This window comes from Myiozetetes cayanensis, unplaced genomic scaffold (assembly GCF_022539395.1).
Source record: "Myiozetetes cayanensis isolate MyiCay16 unplaced genomic scaffold, myiCay2020 scf2-11, whole genome shotgun sequence".
NCBI classification, from domain to species: domain Eukaryota; kingdom Metazoa; phylum Chordata; class Aves; order Passeriformes; family Tyrannidae; genus Myiozetetes; species Myiozetetes cayanensis.
This window is the reverse complement of record NW_026087411.1, coordinates 93,194,263-93,219,915: the sequence shown is the minus strand read 5'-3', so window position 1 is coordinate 93,219,915 and position 25,653 is coordinate 93,194,263. Positions and strand designations below refer to the sequence as shown.

Genomic DNA, 25,653 nt, shown 5'->3' with positions numbered 1-25,653 from the left:
AGAGAAAGTACTAAGATTATCTCTGTCTTCTGATTTATCACTGTGTAATTCACAATCTCCTCCTTAAAAATCTATTTTTGCCAAGTATCAACATGCTATTGGCTTTTGGTCTCACTGTAGATTTTTATCCTAATGTTTTGTGATAAGGAACAGGATACTGTTCAAACTACAGTGTTCATCTTGCTTTACTAGAGTAGAACCTGTCTGTACAAAAGGCTGAGCAGTGCCTTGAACAAAAGTTAACACAAAGTTATCCTGTGGAAAGCAAGTTAGCATGTTATCATGGAAAATAGAAAGTACAGGAAAAAGTAAGTGCAGTTGCCTCAGAAATGATCAGAATAACATAAGGATGAATATCAGGAAAAGGGGAACCATGGAATGAGGTAAAAGGTAATAATAGAACTTGTAGAATTAAATCGTTGCAATTTAAATGAAGAGGAAAAAAATAGCTAGCATAAAAGGAGAATGAAGAACACTTTCACTTTTCTAGAAAAAAAATCCTATCTAGATAACATAAGTTTAAATAAAATTAAGTGAAGGGTATGATAGGAAGAGAGCGGTTTAAGGACCATTTAGAAAATGTAGACACGTTTAAGCGAACAGGGTCTAATTAAGTTCACATTAAAGTCCTTAAACTGAAGCAGTCGATGAACTATTAGCAATTATCTACAAGAACTTCTGGAGAACAAGGGTAGTCCCAGATGACTGGGCAAGGTCACATGTAATAATTGTCTCAAAAACTGGAGAAAAGAGGACCCAAGGAATTACACAAATCCTTGTGATTTGTCCCCTCAAGCTGGGAAAATGATATGCTTTATCTTCCTTTACAATGGAATATCCTTGAACATCTTTACCTAAAATTATCCCAAGTCCTGACAAGAAAAGCATGGTAGTTTTCTAGAAAAGAAAATCAATGAGCTATCAACATTTTTAAAGTACAAGCAAATCGTGTGTAATAGGATTGTAAAGCCAACACTGATCCTAAGCAAAATAATGGAACAACCAACACAAAAGTTTATTTCAAAAGGGTTAAAAGACAAAAATTTAATTACCACCAATTAACATTGTTTTATGGAAAATTAGCCATGTCATACAAACAATATGATTTTCAGATTATAAACTCGGTTGACACAATATATTTGGACTTCTTTCAACCATTTAAATTAGTGACACATGGTATGCTAATTGAGAATTGGCATGATAGAAAATTAATTTAGCACACATTAAATGGATTGAAATTAGATAATTATAGTATTTCAAAGCATAAATGTGAATAAAGAATTATTGTTAGACAATGGAATAGCTTCAGTTAGTTTAATATATATTGTTTGAGCCCAATCCTAACAATTTGTAACACAAATATTACAGTAAACTAGGTAAATGATATTGCCACAGTATTTTTGATATGTCCCTTGACATATATTATAGGTGTGCATGTCTTCTTGTGCATAAGTTTGCACATAAATACTGTTTTTTCTCATACTCTTACAAAAAACAAAACAAAACATCGAAATTTCAGGCCTATGGCAGCTGAGAATTTTCTAAAATAAAACTGTAGGAGCTTCAAGATCTATATGCTTCTAATGCAGGTTATAGAAGCAGTAAGAGCTCAAGTGAAAAATGTTAGCTTTGGAAGCTATCCATGGATAAGGCTACAGAGGGAGAAAGATACCTTGGTAGTAGTATTTGGGATGGGAAAGGTGATTACACTGTAAACAAGTGTACTGTGTGGCCAGTGTAGACATCTAAAAAACTTATTTTTTCTTTATTATATTTCAATAAAGGAACCAGAAGGAGCAAGTGTTGTTCCAAAAATATTCTTCTGAAGGGAGAAAAAAAAATAAAAAAAGACAAAACATCTTTAGGCTCTACACTCCTATACTCTGCCCTTGCAGGACAAATCCTGCACTCCAATGCTGGTCTCAGTCCAGCAACTTTTAGTGGTTTTTGGGGTTGCACAATTTCCTCAAGATCTCAAAGTTTTTCACTTTGATCACCTCTGAGACTTTATTGTATGTGCACCCTTTCCATCTACAGAGAAGTTCCTGTCATTCTTATCTATATCTTGTATGATTACAGTTTTTTTGCCGTGCCTCTTTACTTATTGGCTCGGCCCCCTTGACCACCTGAGAGTTCTGGTATGTGATTAAGGAGGCCACACTTTCTTTCTCTTTCCAAGGATGTTGACATGACCAAAGCTTTAACAACAAGACTTTTTCCTCCGTAATTTAATACACTTCCTGAGGAATATAAGCTAACACAAAAGTACTCTGCAGACAAATAAAGGAAGTCTCACACCTTAGAATTCAGTCTGGAAGCTATTTCATAGAAACATACCAAAACAGTGCATACCTACTTGTACATGTAAATATTTGGTGGGGATATTATATATAAGAAAGAAAAAATCCAAGCAAATAAAATTCATGTGGTCTTTTCAGTGAGAGCAGTCAAAACCCTGAAATTTCACAGAAGCATTGTTAGAGAGTCCTCATGAGCATTAACTGTCTATTTGACTTTGAATAGATAGACTGGACTTCTCAATCTTAAAATTCCATTCATCATCTTGGTTTTCCACCTACACACACAGAAGAAAAAGAATGGGCAGGATGAGTTATGATGGGAATTCAACAGTGTTGGGGTTTTTTAGGGAAAAAAAGTCTCCCTCTGAATATTGCTAGTCTGTGGAAGTTAACTGCACAAACCTATTTTAGAAGATCCATTTTCTAGTAAATGTCATTGGTTCTTCATGATTAAAATAAAACTGAGTTTTCAAAAATGTCTAGATGCAAAAGAGAGCATGCAAGCACACACAATACTAAGATATCATTGCAGCATTTCATTAATCTAATTCAGCAATTCTCACATATAATAAAGAGTCTGAAGGGGTTTTATTTTTATATGCTATCATGTATATAATGAGAAATTAAATGCATGAAATCTAAAATTTGTTCTTGATAATGTTTTAGATTAGGAACTATTGTTTTTCTCAAACTTCATAATAACATAAATATTTCATCTGAATAACAATAACCACCTTTAATCTGAATTGCTAATAAAACAGGAGAGTAATTTAAAAAGGTTGCTCTGGAGGATATGCTGACTTTGTAACAGGTGGAGGTGTTTGTATGTCAAATCAATTTCAGTCAAAGTGTGAAATTAATATCTGTTTATGAGCTAAATAGATAAATCACACAGTTGGTGAAAGGAGTTGGGAAAGAAAAAAAATATTGAAGAATTCTTTAGTGAAATAAATCAGTTCTACAGAGGATCTTACTAATAGACATCTGTGTGTCGAAATTAAAATCTTCAGCAGTTTACTTAACATTTCCCATAGATCTTACTTTAGTAACAGCTATCAGTATTAATTTTGTTTTGAAAAGTGTCTGAGGTTTAAATATAATTCTCCATTTGAAATCATGTGACATTAGGAAATATTCCCATTTGATACTTAGTAATCAACCATGACATTTAAAAAATTCAATAAATGCTATAATGAAGGCACAAATTCTGCAGATACCGTTTAATGACCCAAACCTGACCATCTTTTGTCCTTTCATGGTATAACTACTAGAACAAAAGATGCTAATAGGCACCAAAATCCTAACAGTTGTAATTGATTTTAATTAGATGATACTGGGAATCTAGTTTAGCTTAAAAAAAATAGAAAAATACATATGAACAAGAAATTCCAGATCTTTAAAAAATTATAATAACAGTTAAAACTAATCTTTTATATAAAAAATCATTATGTGGATCGTACAAAACTCCAGTAGAGCATTTCTAAGGCACCAGTTTTACTGTGTAAATTTACACACTTTACTGGGAATTAGCAGGGGTGGAGGTGGTCTACAGTGACCTGGGGAATAACCAGGACTCCAAGGTTTGGATGCAATCCAGTGCAGGTGAAAGCTTGTATGGAGCACACTGATGTCATACACCAGCACCCTGGTGTTAAAGGACTGGGCAAACACTGAGGCACCAGTTGTGTATATCCTGGTCTGCCAGCTCCAGCAATTCAAAGAGAATCTCCATCCCCCCTTCTCCTCAACCCTATGGGCTTGCATCTCAGCCATGGAAAGACATTCCCACCAGGTCTGACCTCTCAAAGGAAATGTGGAGAATGTCCCTCCTTCCTTGTCCCTGCTGGGCTTAAACCCAGCACACATGTACACACACACTTTTCCCTAACTAGGAAGAGACACAGCCAAGGACACTAAAGCCACATGGACAAGTAGAAGTACATGCTCAGGTGTACCACTGCCCTCAGACTACTGCAGTTTAATCCTCCTCAGAGGATTTGCATTCTTCTTTCAAAGAAGATTAAGCTGCAGTTATGAAGGGTCAAAATGTCACTGAAGGAGAATCCTCACATAGGTTACTCAGCTAAATCTGTTCTTTAAATTTATTGTGCTTTGTTAATTTTAACATTTCTGAACATCTCCTTGCAGATGTAACAGACATTTTCAGAAAATAAAGCTAACTCTTATTCCCAGGGTTTTATCACTGGTTTTGATGAAAAGAACACCAATTTTTTATAACTGGGTTTATCTTCAAAATCAGAACATTATCTTTTTATATTATAACACTAAATATAAGTTAAACTATATTAATTTAAATTTTTATGCAAAACTCAATTAATTTCATGGTATGCAATGTATTCTAATACACATAAAAGAAAACCACAATATGAAAAAAATTAGGTAAATTTTGAGATTAGAGATTATTCAGATTCTTTGAAATTATGTAATATGTGAAAAGCACTTTATATACTTTATATATCTATAAATGCATATATATATATTTAAATGGCTACCATAAAGTCTTAAAACTCTGTATACAAAATCCTGCCTCCACTTAAGATCACCTTAGCTTTTTCTTCACCTTGTATTTAATATTTTATTCATCAAATTACCTTGTGTTGTTTCATAAAAAGATTTGTTAATATGCTGACATTATGTGTATATATGCAGAGAAAATCCTGTGAGAGTTAGACTCAAAAAATACTGTGTTTTTTTTAGGTTCCAGATAAATATTTGCTTCAAGAAAAATTACAATAATATTGCATTTTGCCTTAGAGAAGCAAATTAAATATTTATCAAGATTACTAAAACAATGTTTTCTTCAAAGTTTATTGACTTCAGGAATAACATCAGTTCTCAAAGCTTATTCACACATTTCTTCAGTTAGATATACTTTAAAAAGTCATCAATACTAGAATTTTTTGACTTGGTAGTGTTAGGTTAACTGTTAGACTCAACAACATTAAGGGTCATTTCCAACCTAAATGTTTCTATGACTCCATCAATACAGTCCAAGGTGTGTCAGACATCATATCATTTAATCAATTCTTTCTTTCATTACTGTTACAAAAAGGTTGGCTACTTAAAATGACATAGACAGGAAAATAAAGCTTAAACTAAGTGGTAGCACTGTTGAGACAATGAACTGACGTTTTGCTCATTTGAAATCAAGGGTTTTATTTTTAAAACCGTAGTGTGGGTGTCATGCATCAAAAGGCTCCAAAACTAAAGGGCAATATAATTCTCATGATTTGATTTTTGTAGCAAAAAAATATAGAAAACTGGCACAAAATTAAAATACTTTGATAAGAATTTATCATAGTCTTATTTAAAAGAAAAAATCATAACATCGATCTGTTGCTTACTAACTGTGATCATTTGCAGAAATCTTACAAATGAGTGGAGGGTGTTTAATAATGCCAATCAATCTCAGCCATAGATATTAACAGGAGATTTTGAGTATGTCACCACTTTACAAATTAAATAAGACAAATGAATAAAATAGAATTATTTTGGTTTAAAGAGTGAAAGGACTATCTTCTAAGGTAATTTCAATGGACAGTAAAGTTCATGGTGCATACATTGTGTTTTCTATATTTAAAAAAAACAGGAGAAAATTTTAACTGGTAAAAAGAACCAAATAGCGTTAACCTATGAAAATATTTACATAAAACAAGACATATTGCCTGTCCTCCAAAAGTATACACTTGAGTAATGCCATTATTATAATACACAGGAACAAAATACAAAAAGAAAACTTCATATACATGAAATAGATGAAAGAAAGAGAAAAGCTTAGAGCAAAATCAGAAACTTAAAATTTTCATTGAATGACTTATGAGTTGTTTTCTTTCTAAGTATTACAGTGTACATAATGATTTTGCTATGTGCACATCCAACTGAGTCCTAAAAAAGCATAATTTCATTAATTTCTTTCAGCACAGGTTTTATCAAACCTCCAAGCAATAACAAATTTTATACCAATAGTGATAGTGCAATCACATTTATAAAGTAGTTGTGTTTGTAAAAAACTGCACTGATTTAAGGTTTAATGATTACTGTAGCTGGATGCAAAAAGACATTTATCTGAGCAACTGAAATATGTTTTTGAAAGTACTCATGAGAAAAGAAGAATCATCTTCTACACAGTCATAATGATGAGCTTAAAGTTTAACCATTTTCAGCTGCTTGCAGGGGATGATATACTTCCTGACATCTCCAAGAATTCTTAATAACTTCAAATTATATAAAATGCTAGGATTATATCACTGAGTCACCAGATTTCTTTTATGAACTAAAGAATAGGCTAGTGAAATAACCTAATTAGGTTATATAATCACATAAAGGCAGGAATAAAAAAATGAGTTCTAAACAGACCATAAAACAGATGTTGTTATACCTGTTATCAAGAAGTCTGAAAGTCTTTAGACTGACAGATTTAAAGTGTTGAATGGGAGAAAAATCTCAAGTGTAATAAAATTCTAAAACATTCACATCTAAAAATTCAAGCTGCCTGTCATCTGCTTTTGTGTCAGTGTGATACAGTGGACAGGACCACAAGCAAGGAAGGGACCTGGGGGTCTTGGTCAGCGGCAGTGCCCTGGCAGCTAGGAGGGCCAACCTTGTCCCAGGAGGCGTCAGGCAAAGCATCACCAGCAGGTCGAGGGAGGGGATTGTCCCGCTCTGCTCTGTGCTGGGGCAGCCTCACCTTGAATATTGTGTGCACTTTTGGGCACTGCAATTTAAGAAAGATATTAAGCTGTAAGAGAGCATCCAAAGGAGGGCAACGAAGATGGTGAAGGGCCTGGAAGGGAAGCTGTATGAGGAGTGACTGAGGTCCCTTGGTCTGTTCAGCCTGGAGAAGAGGAGACTGAGGGGTGACACAATTGCAGTATACAACTTCCTTGTGAGGGGAAGAGGAGGGGCAGGCACTGATCTCCTCTGTGGTGACCAGTGACAGGACCTGAGGGAATGGTCTGAAGTTGTGTCAGGGAAGGTTTAGGTTGGATATTAGAAAAAGTTTCTTTACCCAGAAGGTGGTTGGGCGGTGGAACAGGTTCTTCAGGGAAGTCTTCACAGCATCAAACCTGACAGATTTCAAGAAGCATTTGGATGATACTCTCAGGCATATGGTGCGACTCTTGGGGATGGCCCTGTGCAGGGCTAAGGGTTGGACTTGATGGTCCTTATGATTCCCTTCCAACTCAGCATATTCTGTGTTTCTGTGATGCTGTGAAGCACCCTAGTGATTAGCTGGCTGTACGATCCACCTTGGACTTAAAAGCCCTAAAACACCTATTTTTATATATGGCACACTCATAACATGACTGAAAGAAGCCAAACTCAGGCACATTATTCACCTCATCAATACTCTTTTTTGGCTGCAACTGCGACCTAACATGCCTGTTTGATATTGTTACAAGGCCGAATGTCACAGTATCATGTTACATTATCCTGACCTGGATATGCATGGCAATGACTATGTCTAACTCATCCATCTAAAAGGTAAATGCATGCTTCAATCAATATTAAGAAATGGCATAAACCATTCTGTTGATTCAAATCTGCCCAAAATATTGCATCTGATCACTTATGGTGGGCAAGTTTGGGCATGAATGGTCCACTTATAGTCAAAACAAAATGAAAATGCAGCCCAAGCAGAAAACTAACTGGAAAAAAAAAAAAAAAAAGTGTATGAATAAAGAATTACTTTAACTACAAACTCTTTATCCATTTTATCTAAAAAAGTTCCTACCTTAGACCATGACTATCAATGAATTTCAAAAAAATTCTTGCTTGTAAAATATAGTCTTAGAATGTCATTGGTAGAAACATGCTTTGTTGGTGTTACAAGACCAACCTGTGACCTCAAAGTTTTCGTATGCTGATATTAATTTTCTTTTTGTCCCTTCATGCATGTTATATCTCTTAAATGTATGTGTTGTGTTGTTCTTTATTATATATATAGTACCCCAAACCAGTCAGATTTGAGAGTGATTGCATGGCAGGACTGGCATTTAAGTTAGAGGTTTATTCATTCAAAACAAGTACTGTTGGTGAACCTAAATCAATTTAATCAGAGTGTTCAGAAGATATCAGGCCCTGTTCTAATGCATATTTAAAATTTATTCAGACTGAAGTAACTTCAACAAGGGAGATTGGCAACAACCTTCAAAATAACCATTTAGCAAGTTCACATTATTTTTCCAGGAGATGATGTACAAGGATATCAGATCTGTCCCTTGTGTGGAAAAATACACTGAGGTCTTTCATAACCTTACTAAATAACCAGGTAAAAGGAAAAATTATATTAGGAACAACTAGAACTTACAGTCCATTTTCTTAATTAGTAATTCTTTCTAAATAGGTCTATTGCTAAAATTCTGAAAGCTACGTTAACAACTGTATTTTTTCCTCTAAATAAGTTTCCTTCTCATTTTTCTTGGTTGAAAAATCTATTTTTAAAGCTGCACTCTATACACAATATTCACTTACAAATCTTAGTGGGTTTTATCATGAAATCTCAGCTGTGAAACATGCAATGTAATTGTGTTTTCTTTGTCTTTAGTTTATGAAAATGTATGGAGTAACATCTGGTCTTCTTGGTTTAAGTAAAGAAAATTGTCGTAGGTTATAATGAGAAGAAGATTTCAATATAGATCCTTTGATACACTTAAGTGTGGTATTACAATATATCTTGCTCTTCAAGGACAGATAAATTTAAATTTCTGGCCTTTTCAAAGAAAAAATACTTTCAGAGGATTCTTTCAAAAATGTATTAAACCATTCTATTAAGATATCTGGGATCTATAAGAGAGAATGAGGGATTTTCAGATACATTCTATAAAAATAGCTTTTTTAAGAAAAAGTAACCATAGGTGCAGATTAATCTTCAGGATTGTTTGGGGGTTTTATGGGTAAATTGTAAATTTGTAAAATTTATTTGCCCAAGAGGTTGAGGAATTATGGTAAAAAATATCAAGATAAGAATGTCCTTTACTTTGTCTCTATAGAACATGTATAAGCCATCAAAGCCTACAGTTTGCCTTCTTTTTTGATAGCTGCTAGCACAAAGACAGTGTCCTCAAGGTTACATGTCACAGATCATTAACTTTCTCACAATTAAAATTAAATTCTATTTTTAGACAGGTTCTTTGACTGCTAAACAAAGGGGAAGCAGAATCATTGAGGCGTCTCGTGACAGAATAGAGGTTCAAGGTTTACAGTTACCCTAAAGCAGGAGATATATTTAGAGTGCAGATGTATAAAAGTTTTGCCAACAATAAAAGATGAGAAATTCTAATAAAACTAATAGAAGCATTGAGATGAAAGAAAGAAAAAAGTTATAATTCATCTTTATATTAAGATGTTTACTATACTTCTGACATTGTAAACATTTCATACTTTACAATTCTGAAATTAACTACCAAAACTTAACCCCATCCCCTCAAAATAACTCACAATTGGTTGTAAAACAAGACTGAAAGCCAGAATCCATCTGTCAAATGATAAAAATATACTTCACAAGAGAGATCCCACTACTACTGCAAAATTCACGGTGTATACTTCAGGTCAGAAAGTCCTCAGAAGTAAGAGGTTGAACTCCATAAATAAAATATCTTTGTTAGACAAACAGAAATCAAAACAGCTGAATTCACATTAGAAGTACTGGAAAGAAATTAGGATGAGAAGTTCATAATTTTGTTTTGAGGAAATAGTCTAAAATGTCAGATACATAACTTGTGCCAATACTCTCTTTCCACTATATAATCACTTTTTCCACTTTATGTAGTTCACAAATGGATTCTATAAAGACAATATATTGTCTTAATAAACACAGAACCTAGAAATTACATAAGTACAAAAGATGAAACCAAAAGATGGGGTGAGAAAAGGTAGGATTAATTCAGATAGAATGTGTCATTTTCTGCAGGCAATACAACAAACTTGAGCTCTGTAACTATAAAGGCTGAATGTGTGGCACCATGTCTTAAGATTCCTTTATATCTTAGCCGTGGAAATACTACAGGCCTGTATATGCTTTTTCATTAACAGCTCTGTAGCATCCCACTTAAGTAATTATGACAGTGTTTCAAGAGCCTCTGTGATTTTTCTTGATGTTCTCATATTGTTATTGTCATGGCCATGGACCTGCAAATCTCAGTATGTTGCTAAGGAGGATTCTCATGAGAAGTGATTGCCACCCTCATGAGAATCATGCCTTGTTTCTCCTTCCTTCTTTTCCCCTTCTTCCTTCTTGCTTTGTTGATTTCAGTTCATATTAATGAAAACCAAAACAAGGTTCATTAAAAAAAAGTATATAGTAGTAATTTAAACACTCAAAAAATATTATCCAACAATACATGCACATAGAAACTTAATCTCTCATAGAACCATAGAATTAACTGGGTTGGAAGAAACCTGGAGATCATCAAGTCCAACCCTTAATCCAACCCCACTGTGATTACTAGATCATGGCACTCAGTGCCACATCCAGCCTCATCTTAAAAACCTCCAGGGATGGTGAATCCACTGCCTCTCTGGGCAGGCCATTCCAATGAATGTACACTTGATCTAATTAGCATGCTCCAGTCACTGTCATGACTGGGAATAACTAGTGGTTGAGCTTGAGTCTCCATTATCACCACCTGCTTCAATGGAGAGAGACCACTAGTAGAAGAATATTGGTGTGGAGAGCCAACACCATGTTTCCTGGCTGAAGACTAGGGAACATTTTCCCTTCCTCTTCCTTTCAATGTTCACAATATGCCACCAGCCACAGATATCACTTTGAAAAACCTGCTCAGGCCAGCCTGTCTTAATGTCCTTAGTCAATAAATGTATAGGTTGCTAAACTTGAAGTTAAGATCCATATAATTTTTCATTCTTTATTTTGAGTGGTTTGGTGTTGACACACTTAGGTCATTCAAATGAAATTTGGTGTTTCATCAGAAATATAGTGTTTCATCTACAAGTGAAATGAAACACTTAGAAAGGGTGCTTCATTTTATGGAAAATATTTAAGGAGAACTCCCACTCTTCTAGTTCCATAATTTTTAGTTGTTGAAAAGTGAGCAGTCTCTTAATGTTTTGCAATATCTTTTGTGTGAAAGTAATTTTGAAACAATTATCAAATAATTTTCATCATATGTGTCCATAAGGAACTATTGTAATAGTATTAAGTGATTTCCCTTATCCTTAAGGTGAACTAATTAACATGGAAATTAACCAAAATGATACCATATGTTAAAAAGCAACAGCTCTTTCTATCTGCAGGTCTATGTAACATATTAAAATGGAAATTATCAATACATGCATATGTACTAACAGATATCATGTATTTTTTTAATAGAGTGGATCAACTTCAGAAAGTATTAAACTGTAGCACATAGTCAAAACAATTAAAGGTGTTTGTGTTTCAAAACTTCTCATCTTTTTGAGACAGAAACAACAAAAATGAGGCTAGAGTAATTTGGATCATTCTTTTTGAGTTAAATTCCCACAATCTTACACATCATCTTAATTTCCATTTGCATATGCAATATCTCTGGTTTTGTTGCATCCTATTTTTGACCTGGGTCTGTGAATATTCTCAGTGAGGCATGAAAACATGTTTTGTAACTACCCTGATAAAGTCCTGAGAATATTAACCATAATTTTCAAATAGTATCCAATATGAGAAAATATACAGATTAGCAGAATGTGAAAGTTAAGATCTTTCAAATTTTATAGAAATTCATATCTTCTGTAGACCTCCCAGCAAAAACCCTTAGAATAATAAATTTACTTGCAAATATTTTTAGTTATTTTGTGGGTATTTGCAAATCCATATCTTCATTAACCTTTAAATAACAATAGAGAAACTATCAAAACTCTAAATTTGTGAAAGGACTAAATGCCTATTTGAAATAAATTTGTTGTGGTATAATGATGTAAGTTACTACATGAGTTTAAAATAGTTAATTTAGCTCATACCTTGATAAACGGCTTTGAATCCTGGTGAGCCAATGCTGTCATCAGATTGCAAATGAAGCCACATCTGGTTGCTCATGCTCACAATAAGATCAGGAACACTAGATCCAGTGAGTCTGTATGTAGGATAAATGGTAGAGTCATTTGTAGAGGCATAAATTGCTATTATTATTATTACTTCTGCTACTACCACAAAACAAAACCTTTTACACTATTCACGTATATTCATTGCCTATTTGCAGTATATTATCCTCGTGTTCTGATCAGCTGTTTTTTGATAAAATTAACTATTCCACATGAATTAGAATAATAGGACGTAATAGAAAAAATACATTTTTAAATAACACATTCAACAATGATTAAACACTTCTCATAAACCTGTTCCTACCTAAAGCTTTCCTTAAGTTATTAAGTGACTGCATGAATTAATTTCCAACTGTTTAGATTAGTATTGCTTTTTTTGCCATGTTTTCTGAAAGTGAAGGAAATTGTTCCACATGCCTTACAGCCTATATGTCCAGAACTAACTAGGATCACATCTATTCAAATATCTTACAGAGACCTCTCTAAATTTCAGGGGAAACTACTCTTTCTTGTAAAAAAGGTAAACTGGTGAATCCTACCATAAAACCTTAGCACTTCTCAGTAATATACTTTGCACGTCTATAATTCTGGTATCAAAAAGTTCTGTGTCAAAAAAAAAAAAAAATCCTTAAGAAAAAACTGCTTCTTAATAGTGAAAATAATCATAGTGCATAGTCAGGTTCTAGTATGGCTACAAACCGTGCAGATCTTGGTGATGGCTTTACAGTTTTACAAAACGTAGTGGGAAAAGTTACACATAAAACGCGGCTGCAGAATTTCACCATCTAAACTCTTACCAGATATACAAAGCAAAAATGTCTCTGCCTTTGTTCCAACCCTCAGCTTTGATTATGCTAAACAAATACATGTGAAATAAGTAAAACACTGTGCCAAACTGAGGCAATATGTTCTAGAAGCAGAATTTCTCAAGGAAGAAATTATAAAGAAAACAGAAAACAGTATTTGAATTATTCCACAAACATACTGTTTAAATATAAGTAACCAGATGTTATTATTATTAAAACTTAATGCAAAGACATAATAATCAGAGAGGCTAAAGCAAATTGTAGGAATTGTCTCCATCAAAGTTGTGAACAAGAAGCTGTATATCTTATATCTAAAATAATTTGGTTTTTTTACTCTTATATATTGAAAATAAAATTAACAAAAACAATCCCCATATGAGTGGAATGGACTAGGGTCTTACTACTGCACTGGAACTGCTGCTGCAATGTGTGAGTGTGCTCTGATATGGTCTACAAGATTTCTGGTTAGTAGTAGTTGATTATTATGACAATAGGTTCAGAAAAGGAGGTGAAAAAAATAAATTTTTCATAGCTCAGCATATGCAAACACACAAACAGCACTTAGCTTGGATAAATATGGAAATTAAGTCACACTGATATGTACTTATGTTGTACTGTTTGACCTGTGTTAATAGTAAGAATGAAAACAAAGCAGTTCCTTAGTCTGAAAATTGAGTTGCTTGCTAAACTAATTAGGGACTGTACAGGTTCAAAGACCTGCTAAGTTATAGCCAGCAAACTGAACATACTCTGGCTGATGAAATAATGACTGTTGATAAAATTGTGATATTCATTTAAATAATTAATAGAGGTAGCCTATAAAAGAAAGAAACCTCACCAGACAGTGAGTAACAAACAAAATTAGATTAGGAGATGCCTGCAGAGATAGATATATAAATAAAGAAAAGGTAAAGATTACATAAACATTTTGGGGATCATTCTGAAACTGCACCAAGAGCCATTAATTTCTGACCAGTTCAAAAACTGAACTTAAGTGCTGGATTGTAACTCTTAAGTCACCTTTGAATTCTGCAGTTGGTTACAAACAAAGATTTGAGGGGTTTTAGTAAAGAAGAAAAATTCACTGATCTCTCTTGACAATAGGGGAGATCTATCGAAAGACAACTGGAAACCTATGGTTTTTCTTCAAGAATTTCTCAATGGCTATTCAGATGTGTAAACCTACTGCCTTAAAAATTAACAACTGTATAGTAGGCTTTGTTTATACTCAGTAACCCGATTAATGCATGAGACCTACATTGGTAATTTCTGAACTCACACAAGATGAACTCTAAAATTCTGTCTTTATGGGTAGGATGGAATGCTTTTAATGTATATAAATGTCTCTGGATCATGCGAGTAAAAAAATGAAAAATAAAAAAAAGGCAAATAAAACCCCACAACAGAATAAGGTGTAAGCTCATCACACAGAGTCTTTTAATTATGAAAAAAAAAACCAACAGGTGTATTTGTTGGATTTTCTAAAACTTTTGTCCTAGTGAAAAACTAACTATACATTCCCATCTCTCTGACTCTTAGTTGTCTCCCTAATATAACTTGAATTGACAATTTATATTAATTTTGTCAGAAGACTGAGGTAATAAAGATATATGAGTTCCCACAGGTTTAATGAAAACTACCAACTTGATAACAAACTCAGATTAAGGAGTCATCTTTAAGCTTGACGTCATCTCCCTTCAAAACACCAGTGGTTTATCCATAGATGGTAGATATGAACCAGTCAAAATACATTCAATTTTTTCCCCAGATTCACATACAGGGGATACAGGAAGAAAGCCAAGACTGCTGGAGGGAAAGGGAAGGGAAAGGGAGAAAACAAAACCTAAAGGAAAAAAAAAAAAAAAAAAATCAATAAATCAATAAATCAATAAATAGCAGAATCAGTTTTTGTAATGGTAGTAGTTTTGTGTCCGGTGGGGGATTTTTGTGTGGTTTTGTTTGTTTTCTTCTTTGGTGTTTTGTTTTTTGTTTATTTTTACTAGGGGTTCCCTGAGAATACCCCTGCATATTGAACTACATCCTTCAATTAAGAGGAGTAGCAGATAGGGTAGATCAAATGTTTAGGGAATAGAAGTCTGCCTGCCAACACATGTAGTTGCTGACTCTTGAGTTTGTCCCAGTCTGTAATCATCTTAAGATCAGATTGTTTTCAAGTTCAAGAACAGAGACTTGCACACCAGCCATTCAGACAGATCGAATGGTGCTAATCTCATTTGACGTAGAGATGAACAATTCTAGGTGATGTCTACATGAATGAACATTAGAATGTTGAGGGAATTGATGCAACTGGTGAAGTAGTGGAAGTCAAACTCGAGCCAAGCTTCTGAGTACTCTGAACAGACTCACAGATGAGAAAAGATAACTCTAAGAGAAAGACATTTTTTGTGCTAGTTTACTCTCTGCTTACTTGTCCAAGAGAAACCATAGCCAGGTTATTAAGAATGGTCTCCAGAATCAGAAATACTGGTTATTTTACCATTTATAAAAGTGTAGGTTGTTTTCCAAGCCCCCAGGAAGTTTTCAAACTTTGTGTGAATAGAAGAAAATTATAAGGGTTTACTAAAATGTATTTCACTACCATGAATGATTTTTGTGCACTGAAATAGCTGACATAAGCAGCTGGGTTTGAATCACTAATATACAATTCCTTCTTTGTATCAGAGAAAAAAACATACAAATTTTCTATACAGGAAAAGTTAAAAAACTCATGTCTTAAGGGGAATTATTTAGGAAAAGATAAGTTTTAATGTAACTGCTGCAAGAAAAATATGAATCATAACATTTGAAGGCAAAGCACACTTTCTAAAACAAAATGTTAGCTTAATATACAAGAATTTAAAAACACAAAACAGAGCAATGCAGGAAACATCCTGACTGATAAACTTCATCTCATACATGATGATCACTACCAAATTATTTTGTAAGAATAGTCACTACCTTCCGGAAAAACTCTGTTAAATATGAGAAATAACTTCCAAAACTTTATAGTATAAACATATTTAGATTACTAATAAGTAAGTTTTATTACTGTATTTCCAGAGCTAACCATCTCAGCATACATAATCCATGAAATAAGACTACGAAATTTTAAACAGTTAAGGATTACAGATGAAGCAATTGTTAAAAATTATAAAATTGATGGGCATATCCCCCTTTAAATAATTAAGCTGTTGATGATTAGATTTTCTAAAAATTTTACTATGAATAATAAAATTAGACTGCTTAAATAAATTAAATCCAACAGACCCTTAATCAATATGCCAACTAGACAGTCAGAGAAATGCATTAAATTGATTTGAAATAATTTGCTTTTTATCAAAGCATATTGATATCTTGTACCATCTCCATGATATTTTACAAGAACTTAAAATACTTTTTCCAATTATTTTCCCAATTTCCTCCAAAAATAAATTTGACATCGAGCACCTACACTTTATTTTTTTCTCCTTTTTAAACATCAGTATTCCTTCTTATTCCCCTCTAGCTGTAGTGCTACAGCTTTGAGGTTACATAAATAATTACTGATGGATGAGAGTTTGGACATTATAAGAAAGTTTGTGATAGGATAGATCATTTAAATATTATGATCCTCAACTCCACCAGTCTTTCCATAAAGGTCCCTTATTAACTGACCTGTCTTCACTCAGTTCCAATATTCATAAGATGTCTGGCTTATAAACATCCTGACATGACTGAGCTCATTGTAAAGTTTGGGTTTGTTTACAATACAAGGTTTGTTTGCAATGTTGCCATAAGTTTAAAAGCACCCAGAAGTAGATACTGCCTTGAGGGTTCTAACACCTGAGAACTGAAAAATTTTGCATGGGCCTGAGGCTTATGTGTTCAGACATAACAATTGAAAGGTTCAAATCACTTAGAATTAGCTTTGAATTTAAAAGTTATTTCAGCATATTTTGTTCAAACTAAATTGTAAATCCTGAAGTTTTCAAATCAAATGCATGAGATTCTATGGTAATGTTATTCAGAATTTTAGCAGAAATGCTGACATTTAGTCTGCTAACAGAAGTTTGAAGAGTATAGTAAAAGCTATATTATTTCTTTATATATCCTGAGAAATTTAGAAATTAAATCTAGCCAGAAAAGACTTTGCTATAACTTCCTTCATTCCCCTGGGAAGAATAAGAAACTGCAAGGTGCTGCTCAAACTGCATTAAATATAACAGATGTTATTAAAACCAACTAATAAAAAGTGTTGATAAGAAAATCACTCTGACATTTAGTTATGAACTTTCTCATGATAATTTAGTCTAAAAGTGGCCTTAATGTTTTATAAGGAATGTTACTTTGCATTCACAGAAGACCTTTCTCAAAAGCAACTGAAATGGAGCATTTCCATGATGCTGTTTAAATATAATGTATTTCATAATGCAGTGTCTAATAATGGCAAGAACAATGTCTCAATAGAAATTCAGATTCATTGCTAATTATTGTGAGACTGCAGTTTCATCTTTTGGCCTTCCTGTATTTCTTGTATATTTTAGTTATTAATCATTTACTGTCTCAATTGGTTTTCAGAGTAATGCTAATATTGTAACCCAAAAGGCAGATAAATTTAATTGCATAGACCTCACTTTCATCAAACATATAATTTACAGTAAGGATGATAGATCCAGCACTGTACTGTAATCCTAAGTGATAGGTTGAGGAGTAATAGGGGTAAAGCAGTTGCTGTTTTAGTAAAAAAACATACTGAAGAAATGGCATAAAGTATTGCCTTTCTCTGGTCAGAACATTGTACTAGTTCCAGAAATGCCATTGATAGATTTAGAAGTGGATGTATGCTACAGGATCTTTAAAGTGTTATTAAAGTGAAAAAAAAATTATAGGAGGTGATGTTATTATGGAGTGCTGTCTTCTTAAGATGATAAAAACAACAATCAGTATTAGAAAATAATATTTTAGATTTTATTTTATTTTATTTTATTTTGGCAGTCATGGAAAATACACGTGGAATAGGTAGTGCAGGCTAAATGCCTTCAGATGAAAAGACAAACAACCCAAAATTTAGCAATTACTTGATAAATCATTTTAAACTGGCAAACTCTGACATAGGAAGCAGGTACAGTGTAAAAAACAACAAACAATTTGAGTTAGCAAATTTACTACTTAAAAACTTGACTGAAGGAGTTTTGGGATCCCTGTGAGCAAATATGTATGCCAGTTCAAAAAGTAAAAACTGTATAGTTACAAGTCATAGTTACAAGTAGTTAAATTAACATGACCAGAGAGATCATCGCATTATATAATTGGTCTGCAAAATATGAGACAAAATAAAGATATCTGTGGAAATTAATTCCCAGTTTGTGGTTTTCTTGTTAGCCTAAAGTGTAAGCTCTTAAAAGATTTTGGTTTTGTTTTTATTTATTTGTTTGGGTTTGGTTTTTGTTTGTTTGGGGTTTTGTTTGGTTTTTCTTTTTGTTTGTTTGGGGAATGTTGGTTTGGTTTGGTTTGGTTTTTTCTTTTTCAGGTACTCAGAACATGGAATTCAATTTACTCACTAGCAACTACTTGGTATTGCAAAACAAGAAACACAAGCATAGCACTAATAATTCAATAATTTTCCAGTCTTACTTTTTAAGCCAAATTAAACTATGGGTTTTCTATGTACTTTGATATCACAGTTCAGAAATTAGCCATCAACAAATTTATAAATTCATACGCAAATACATATAACAAATTTATTGTTCTCAGACTTGTGCCTCCAAAAATATTCTAATTACTTTAAAATAAATTGTGTAGGTGCACTCATTTGTTATAATTAAGTAAAAGAAACATTGTAATTATTTATATGGATTAAAACCCCCTCAAAATGGAAAAGATGATGGATTCTTTTTAACAAATGTTTCAATACTGTCTCTATCCAATAAGTTTTTATGCAATGTCAAGTAATGTTATTATGAAATAAATGATGTTAGTTTCTCTTATTCATTTGCTGCTAATTTATTAATCCTGTAATTTTGTTTTGTATTTGGTGATCGGGATTCATATGAAAATTTAACCCTCTAAAAGCTATAGCTAAAATACCTTGTAAACACAAGCTTTCATTAGGCAGGAAGGAAAATAAGCATATGCAACCAAAATGAGGTGGTTAAGGTAGATGAGATTAATTATCTGTACAGGATTATATTCTTTCCGTTAGTCCAAACAGTAACGAGGACCTCTATATTAAGAGTAGCTATCTAGTTTGTAATTTTCTTTCAAATTTATGTAAGCTCCTACTCTTTCAATATATTATATTATATTAATCTTTAAAGCATGTATAACTTTACGAAAAGGTGGCCTATGTCCTTTTATGAAAATTTTTTACACAAATCCAATTTTAAGTATAAGAATTTTGAAATTATTCAATTAATTATTTATTTTACACAAGTTGTATTTGCTATTTTATGAAATCCAAGCCTTTTTTTATTCTCTTTATTGTTTGTAAATAAAATTATACAGGTAGTACTTTTTTTTTAAAGGGAGTTATATTTTTTTTCTTTTAAGAAAGTCTAATCTTCAATTTTCAGTCTCTGATATTAAAGCCTATAAAGATGCTACTAAGGTTCTGGAGTGAATTTTGTAATAAACAATTTTCTTTGACAGTACTTGGATTTTAAGCTTACATTATATATGCAAATTACATAAATTAAAATTACAAATTTAAGTAATATATCCTGACCGAGCAGAAACAACATGACAAAAAATTTCCAAGGAAAACTTTTTGAAGTTCTGTACTTACACATACAACACTGTTCTGGTATCACCAACTTTCCCAGCATCTCCAACAGTAAGCGTATCATAGCCTCTTTCCAGTTCAAATTCTTCAAAAGCAAGCTTTATGACCTATCAAAATTAAATAACTCAGTTATTTCAAAACATATCCACATGTCATCTGATCTGTCCTAGTCTTAAAAAAATTATTTGGTTATCATAAATCAAGTAGTAAGGCAATAATTATTTCAGTTAGTTATATTTGAATTTACAAAGATACCTAAAAAGAGCAGAAGTGAAGCAAATTCTATTTTTTCTAATACCCAAGGGCAAGTTACTGCCACAATGTTCTACAGGTATCATATACTGAAGATGCCAGTCACCTCTAACTGGTCATAATTGTTCATTATTGACGCAGTAAATCCTCTTCTTTTACTATAATAGATATATAAAAATTACACAGAATAGTACTGAAAGTAGAGTAAAACATTCTCATCTGTTGAATTATACAAGAACAAGATAGGTATGAACCACCAATTCATAAGAAGATGGAGGAGGCTGGTGCACAGAAATACAAAAGCAGAAATGTCCTTGAATAAATTACTAAATTAAACTCTGATTCCACTCAATGCCTAATCATGAATTGCCAAGAAAATTAAAAATGTATCTCTCACAATTCTTTGAAAAAGTATTAACTGAAACTAATTTTATAAAATAAAACATAGTATGAAAATGGAACTAGATTGGTATGAAAGAACACTTCTAAGACAAGTAGTTTTAGAGTTCAGTATTGGTAAGTAGTTGTAGATTATATGTAGGTAAATATATATGGACATTGTACATTTTTGTAATTTGATATCAAATTTTCTGCAGACAACTTGATATGAATGTGCAGTCACAGTGACTTCCCATAAAATTATTCATTTTATCTCTATACTAACTTTTACAGATATCCCTGGGTACACTTTCAGACAACTTCAACCATTGCATAAAAATGCAATTAATTTTTTTTCTGTTTTGTGGATAGAAACAACATCTGGGTCAGATTTGAGCTTTTGGCATCAGCTGTAATATGCTGCTATTTTGGCAGCCACACATGAAAAAAAAATGGTTTTCATCCACTTAAGTTTATGTCTATCTGATTATTGAGGCAGAATTCATCGCAATCAAATTATAGCGCTTTAAAAAAGCAGCATCCAAGCTAAGTTACTTGTCTAAACTTTCTTAGTATTAAAAAAGAAAGCCAGACCATCTCATCTCTCTCTTTTGGAATTAGAAAAGCCTACTATAATAAACTCCAGAGAGGAACTTACACTACTAGAGCAGGTGAGCCATACACTATGTAGCTTCAGCTTGTAACTCAAAGAACAGACTGTTTTTAATAAAATACCCATTGACTTAAGATAGCATATTGCCTTTTGCCCTAAATTCATATCTTGCTTCTCAGAACTTACTTTACCATCTCTGCTATTTGTACAATTACATTTTTTAAACTATGCTAAATTGACTCCAATTGTATATTTTAAAATGGAGCTAATATTTACTGGAGTGTTGCTAAAAAATCAAAGAGAAAGAGGTCTAAAGAAAAGCTAAATGGTCCTAGGATATCCACTATTAACACAAATATCTGTATAATTATTTTGACCACAGGTCAAGAGGGTTTGTGATGTAATACAGGCTTTTTACGCCATAATTTACACACCTGCCAGGTTTTAAGACTGAGTGTAATGCATTATCTACATTCACAAAATCACAGAATTATGGAATCATTTAGGTTGGGAAAGACATGCAGTATCATTGAGTAGAACCTTTGATTAATCACAACAGTGTCAACCAGACCATAGCACTAAGGGCCACATCCAGTCATTTCTTGAACACCTCCAGGCATGGTGACTCCCTAACCTCCCTGGGCAGCCCATTCCAATGTTTAATAACCCTTTCTTTGAAGAAATTCCTTCTGATGTCCAATATGAACCTCCCTTAGCATAAATTAAGACTATATCCTCACGTCCTGTCATTAGTAGCCTGGGAGAAGAGGCCAACTCCCACCTTGCTACAACCTCCTTTCATGTAGTTGTAGAGAGTAATAAGGTCTCCCCTGAGCCTCCTTTTCTCCAGACTAAGCAACCTCAGCTCCCTCAGCTGCTCCTCATATGACTTGTGCTCCTGATACTTCACCAGCTCCATTGCCCTTCTCTGGACACATTCCAGTATCTTGATGTCTTATAGTGAGAGGCCTAGAACTGGACACAGCACTTGAGGAGTGGCCTCACCACTGTCGAGCACAGGGGAAAGAATCACTTACCTGGTCCTACTGGACACATTGTTGTTGATAAAATCAAGGATGCCATTGGCCTTTTTGGCCACCTGGGCACAGTGCTCGTTCATTTCGAGATGGCTGTCGAGCAGTGCCCGCAGGCCCTTTTCCACTGGACAGTTTTCCAGTCACCCTTTCCCCAGCCTGTAGCTCTGCATGGGGTTGTTGTGACTGAAGTGCAGGACCCAGCACTAGTTGTTGTTGAACCTCATACCACTTGGCCTCAGCCTGTCCAGATCCTTCTGCAGAACCTTTCTACTCTCCATCAGACCAACACTCCTACTTGGGAGCCGTGAGTTTGCTGAGAGTGCACTCCCCCACATTCAGATCATCAAAAAAGATATTAAACAGGACTACGCCCAATACTAACCCCTGTCAGACACCACTTGTGGGCTGGCTACAACTGGGTACAGCACCATTCACATCCCTCTCTAGACCAGGCCAGCCAGCCAGTTCTTAACCCAGCACAGAGTGCATCTGTCCAAGCCATGGGCTGTCAGCTTTTCTACAAGAATGTCATGAGAGACAGTACTGAAGGCTTTACTGAAGTCCAGGTAGACAAAATCCACAGCCTTTCCTGCATCCACTAGGTGGGTCTCATGGTCATAAAGGAGATCAGGTTGGTTAGGCAGGACCAGTAATCACAGTGGGGTTGGATCAAGGGTTGGACTTGATGATCTCGGAGGTCTCTTCCAGCCCAGTAATTCTATGATTCTATGATTCTATGATCTGCCCCTCCTAAATCCATGCTGGCTGCATCTGATTCCTCGGTTGTCCACAGTTTCAATAATAACAAGAATTTTAGGTAGTATGCTGCAGACAAAATATTATACATTTACATCTGCTCCTGATGTACCTTCTAGTATTCCTAGTTTATATCAGTGCAAAATTTAGTTATTAAATCAATACTAATAAAACCAAAGAAAAGCAAAACAAAACAAAAAAAAATACTTTTAATGTAATTTTATTTTATATGGAAGAGGAAACTTGATAGAATATTCCATGAGAAAATATGGCAATGTATTATTTAAGTATGCTCCATTTGCTTAGACTCACAAACTCTTTTACATTACAATTTAAAAACAAATATGAATGTTCACCTCTTTAATAATAAAGTAAGTTGGGAAAAAAAAGTAATTGGATATAAACTATAAATGAAAGATTTAAGTTTCTGGTTAAGCATATAGGAAATACTAAAAGAAAACTTTTTTATGGGAAATACATTGTGAAGATATGTTATACACTATTAAAAGAAATCTTGTTATCTTCATTTCCATGATAATTTTTATTCTATGCTAACACATAAAATGTTTTGGTAAGACTTTTAAATGGCTGAGAGTTAAGAGGTCTAACTTAAATTTGTTGTATCTGACTCATAAAACATTAATTGTACCATTACTGAAAACCAAAACTGTAAACAGTTAGCACCTGGTCTATTCATGGCTCCTTCCAGAGTCAATGGACAGAAAGGGAGATTTTTTTCTGTCATAAAATCTTGTGAGTTAAAAAGAACCCACAAGGATCATCAAATCCAGCCCCTGGCCCTGCACAGGGCAGCCCCAATAGTCACATCATGTCCCTGAAAGCATTGTCCAAACGCTTCTTGAATTCTGTGCTGAACTTGGTGCTGTGACCACTTCCCTGGAGAGCCTGTTCCAGTGCCCAACTACCCTTCAGGTAAAGAACCTTTTCCTAATATCTAAAGTAAACCTCCCCTGACACAACTTTAGGCCATTTCCCCAGATCCTGTCACTGTTCATCACAGAGAAGAGATCAGTGCCTGCCTCTCCTCTTCCTCTCACAAGGAAGTTGTAACTGCAATGAGGTCTCCTCTCAGTCTCCCCAGGCTGAACAGACCAAGTGACCTCAGCCACTCCTCATACGGCTTCCCCTCCAGGCCCATGACCACCTTTGTTGCCCTCCTTTGGATGCTCTCTAATAGCTTAATATCTTTCTTATATTGCAGTGACCAAAACTTCATGCATTATTCAAGAGGAGGTTGCACCAGTGAAGAGCAGAGAGGGACAATCCCCTCCCTCAACCAGCTGGAGATGCTTTGCCTGATGTAGGACACGGTTGGCCCTCCTGGCTGCCAGGACACTGCTGGCTCATATTCAACTTGCCATCAACTGGGACCCCCAGGCCCCTTTCTGTGGCACTGCTTTCCAGTGTCTCATTTTCCAACCTATACATACAAAAAGGGTTACCCTGTCCCAGGTGCAGAATCCATAATTTTCCCTTGTTAAACCTCATGTGATTGGTGATTGCCCATCTCTCAGATTTTTTGAGGTCTCTCTGCAGGACCTATCTGCCCTCAAGGGAGTTAACATCTCCTAATTTCGTATCATTGGCAAACTTAGTATCCCTTCGAGTCCTGCATCCAAGTCATTTATGAAGATGCTGAAGGGTACAGGGCCCAAGATGGAGCCCTGCAGAACCCCATTAATGATGAGTCACCAGTCTAATGTTCCCCCATTACTATTACCCTCTGTGCTTAACCCATGAGCCAATTGCTATCACCCATCCCATGATGTGTTTATCCAGCTGTGTGCTGGACAGTTTGTCCAGAAGGAGCCTGTGAAGACAGTATTGGAATCTTTACTGAAATCCAAAAAGATGACATCAGCTGGCTTCCCTTGATCAACTAGCTGGGTTACCTTGTCATAAAAGGAAATCAGGTATGTCTTAAGTCAAGCAGGACTTTCCCCTCATAAAGCCGTGCTGGCTGTGACTGACAACTGTATTGTCCTTCAGATGTATTACAATAATTCCTAGAATAATCTTGAAAATTTTACCAGGCACTAAAGTGAGACTGACATAAGTCACATTACTTAAAATCATGGAATCAGTCAGGTTGGAAAGGACCTCTGAGATCATCAAGTCCAACCCTTCATCCACTACCACTGTGGTTACTGGACTATGGCACTCAGTGCCACAGACAGTCTCATCTTAAAAACCTCCAGGGACGGAGAATCCACCACCTCCCTGGGCAGACCATTCCAATATCTGATTACCCTCTCTGTGAAGAATTTCTTCCTAAGAAATTCTGACCTAAACCTCCCCCTGGCAGAGCTTAAGACCATGCCCTTTTGTCTTACTGATAACTGCCTGGGAAAAGAGACCTGGCTGCAACCTCCTTTCACATAGTTGTAGGGAGTGATGAAGTCTCCCTTGAGCCTTCTCTTCTCCAGCCTAAACACCCCAGCTCCCTCAGCCTTTCTTCACAGGACTTGTGTTCAAGTTCCTTCACCAGCCTGGTTGTTTTTTGGAGCTGCCCCAGCATCTCAATATCCTTCCTGAACTGAGGGGTCCAGAACTGGACACAGCACTCCAGGTGTGGCCTCACCAGCACTGAGTACAGGGGAAGAATCACTTCCCTGCTCCTGCTGGCCACACTGTTCCTGATACAGGCCAGGATGCCATTGACCTTCTTGGCCAC

The 25,653-nt window shown here is 34.7% G+C and overlaps 1 protein-coding gene across 3 annotated transcripts in view; it reads right to left on the bottom strand.

Moving 5' to 3' along the window:
• The window catches only part of CSMD1 (CUB and Sushi multiple domains 1), a 1,108,336-nt gene that overhangs the window by 276,316 nt on the left and 806,367 nt on the right, over nt 1-25,653 (bottom strand). For all 3 annotated transcript variants that reach the window (XR_007628921.1, XM_050315426.1, XM_050315427.1), the window contains exons 11-12: nt 19,926-20,029; nt 12,276-12,388 (exon numbers count right to left, since the gene is read on the bottom strand). Coding sequence is in view for 2 of the 3 variants with exons in the window: in XM_050315426.1 (XP_050171383.1) it covers nt 12,276-12,388; nt 19,926-20,029 (217 nt within the window). In the remaining variant the exon portion in view is untranslated. The remainder of the gene's footprint in view (nt 1-12,275; nt 12,389-19,925; nt 20,030-25,653) is intronic.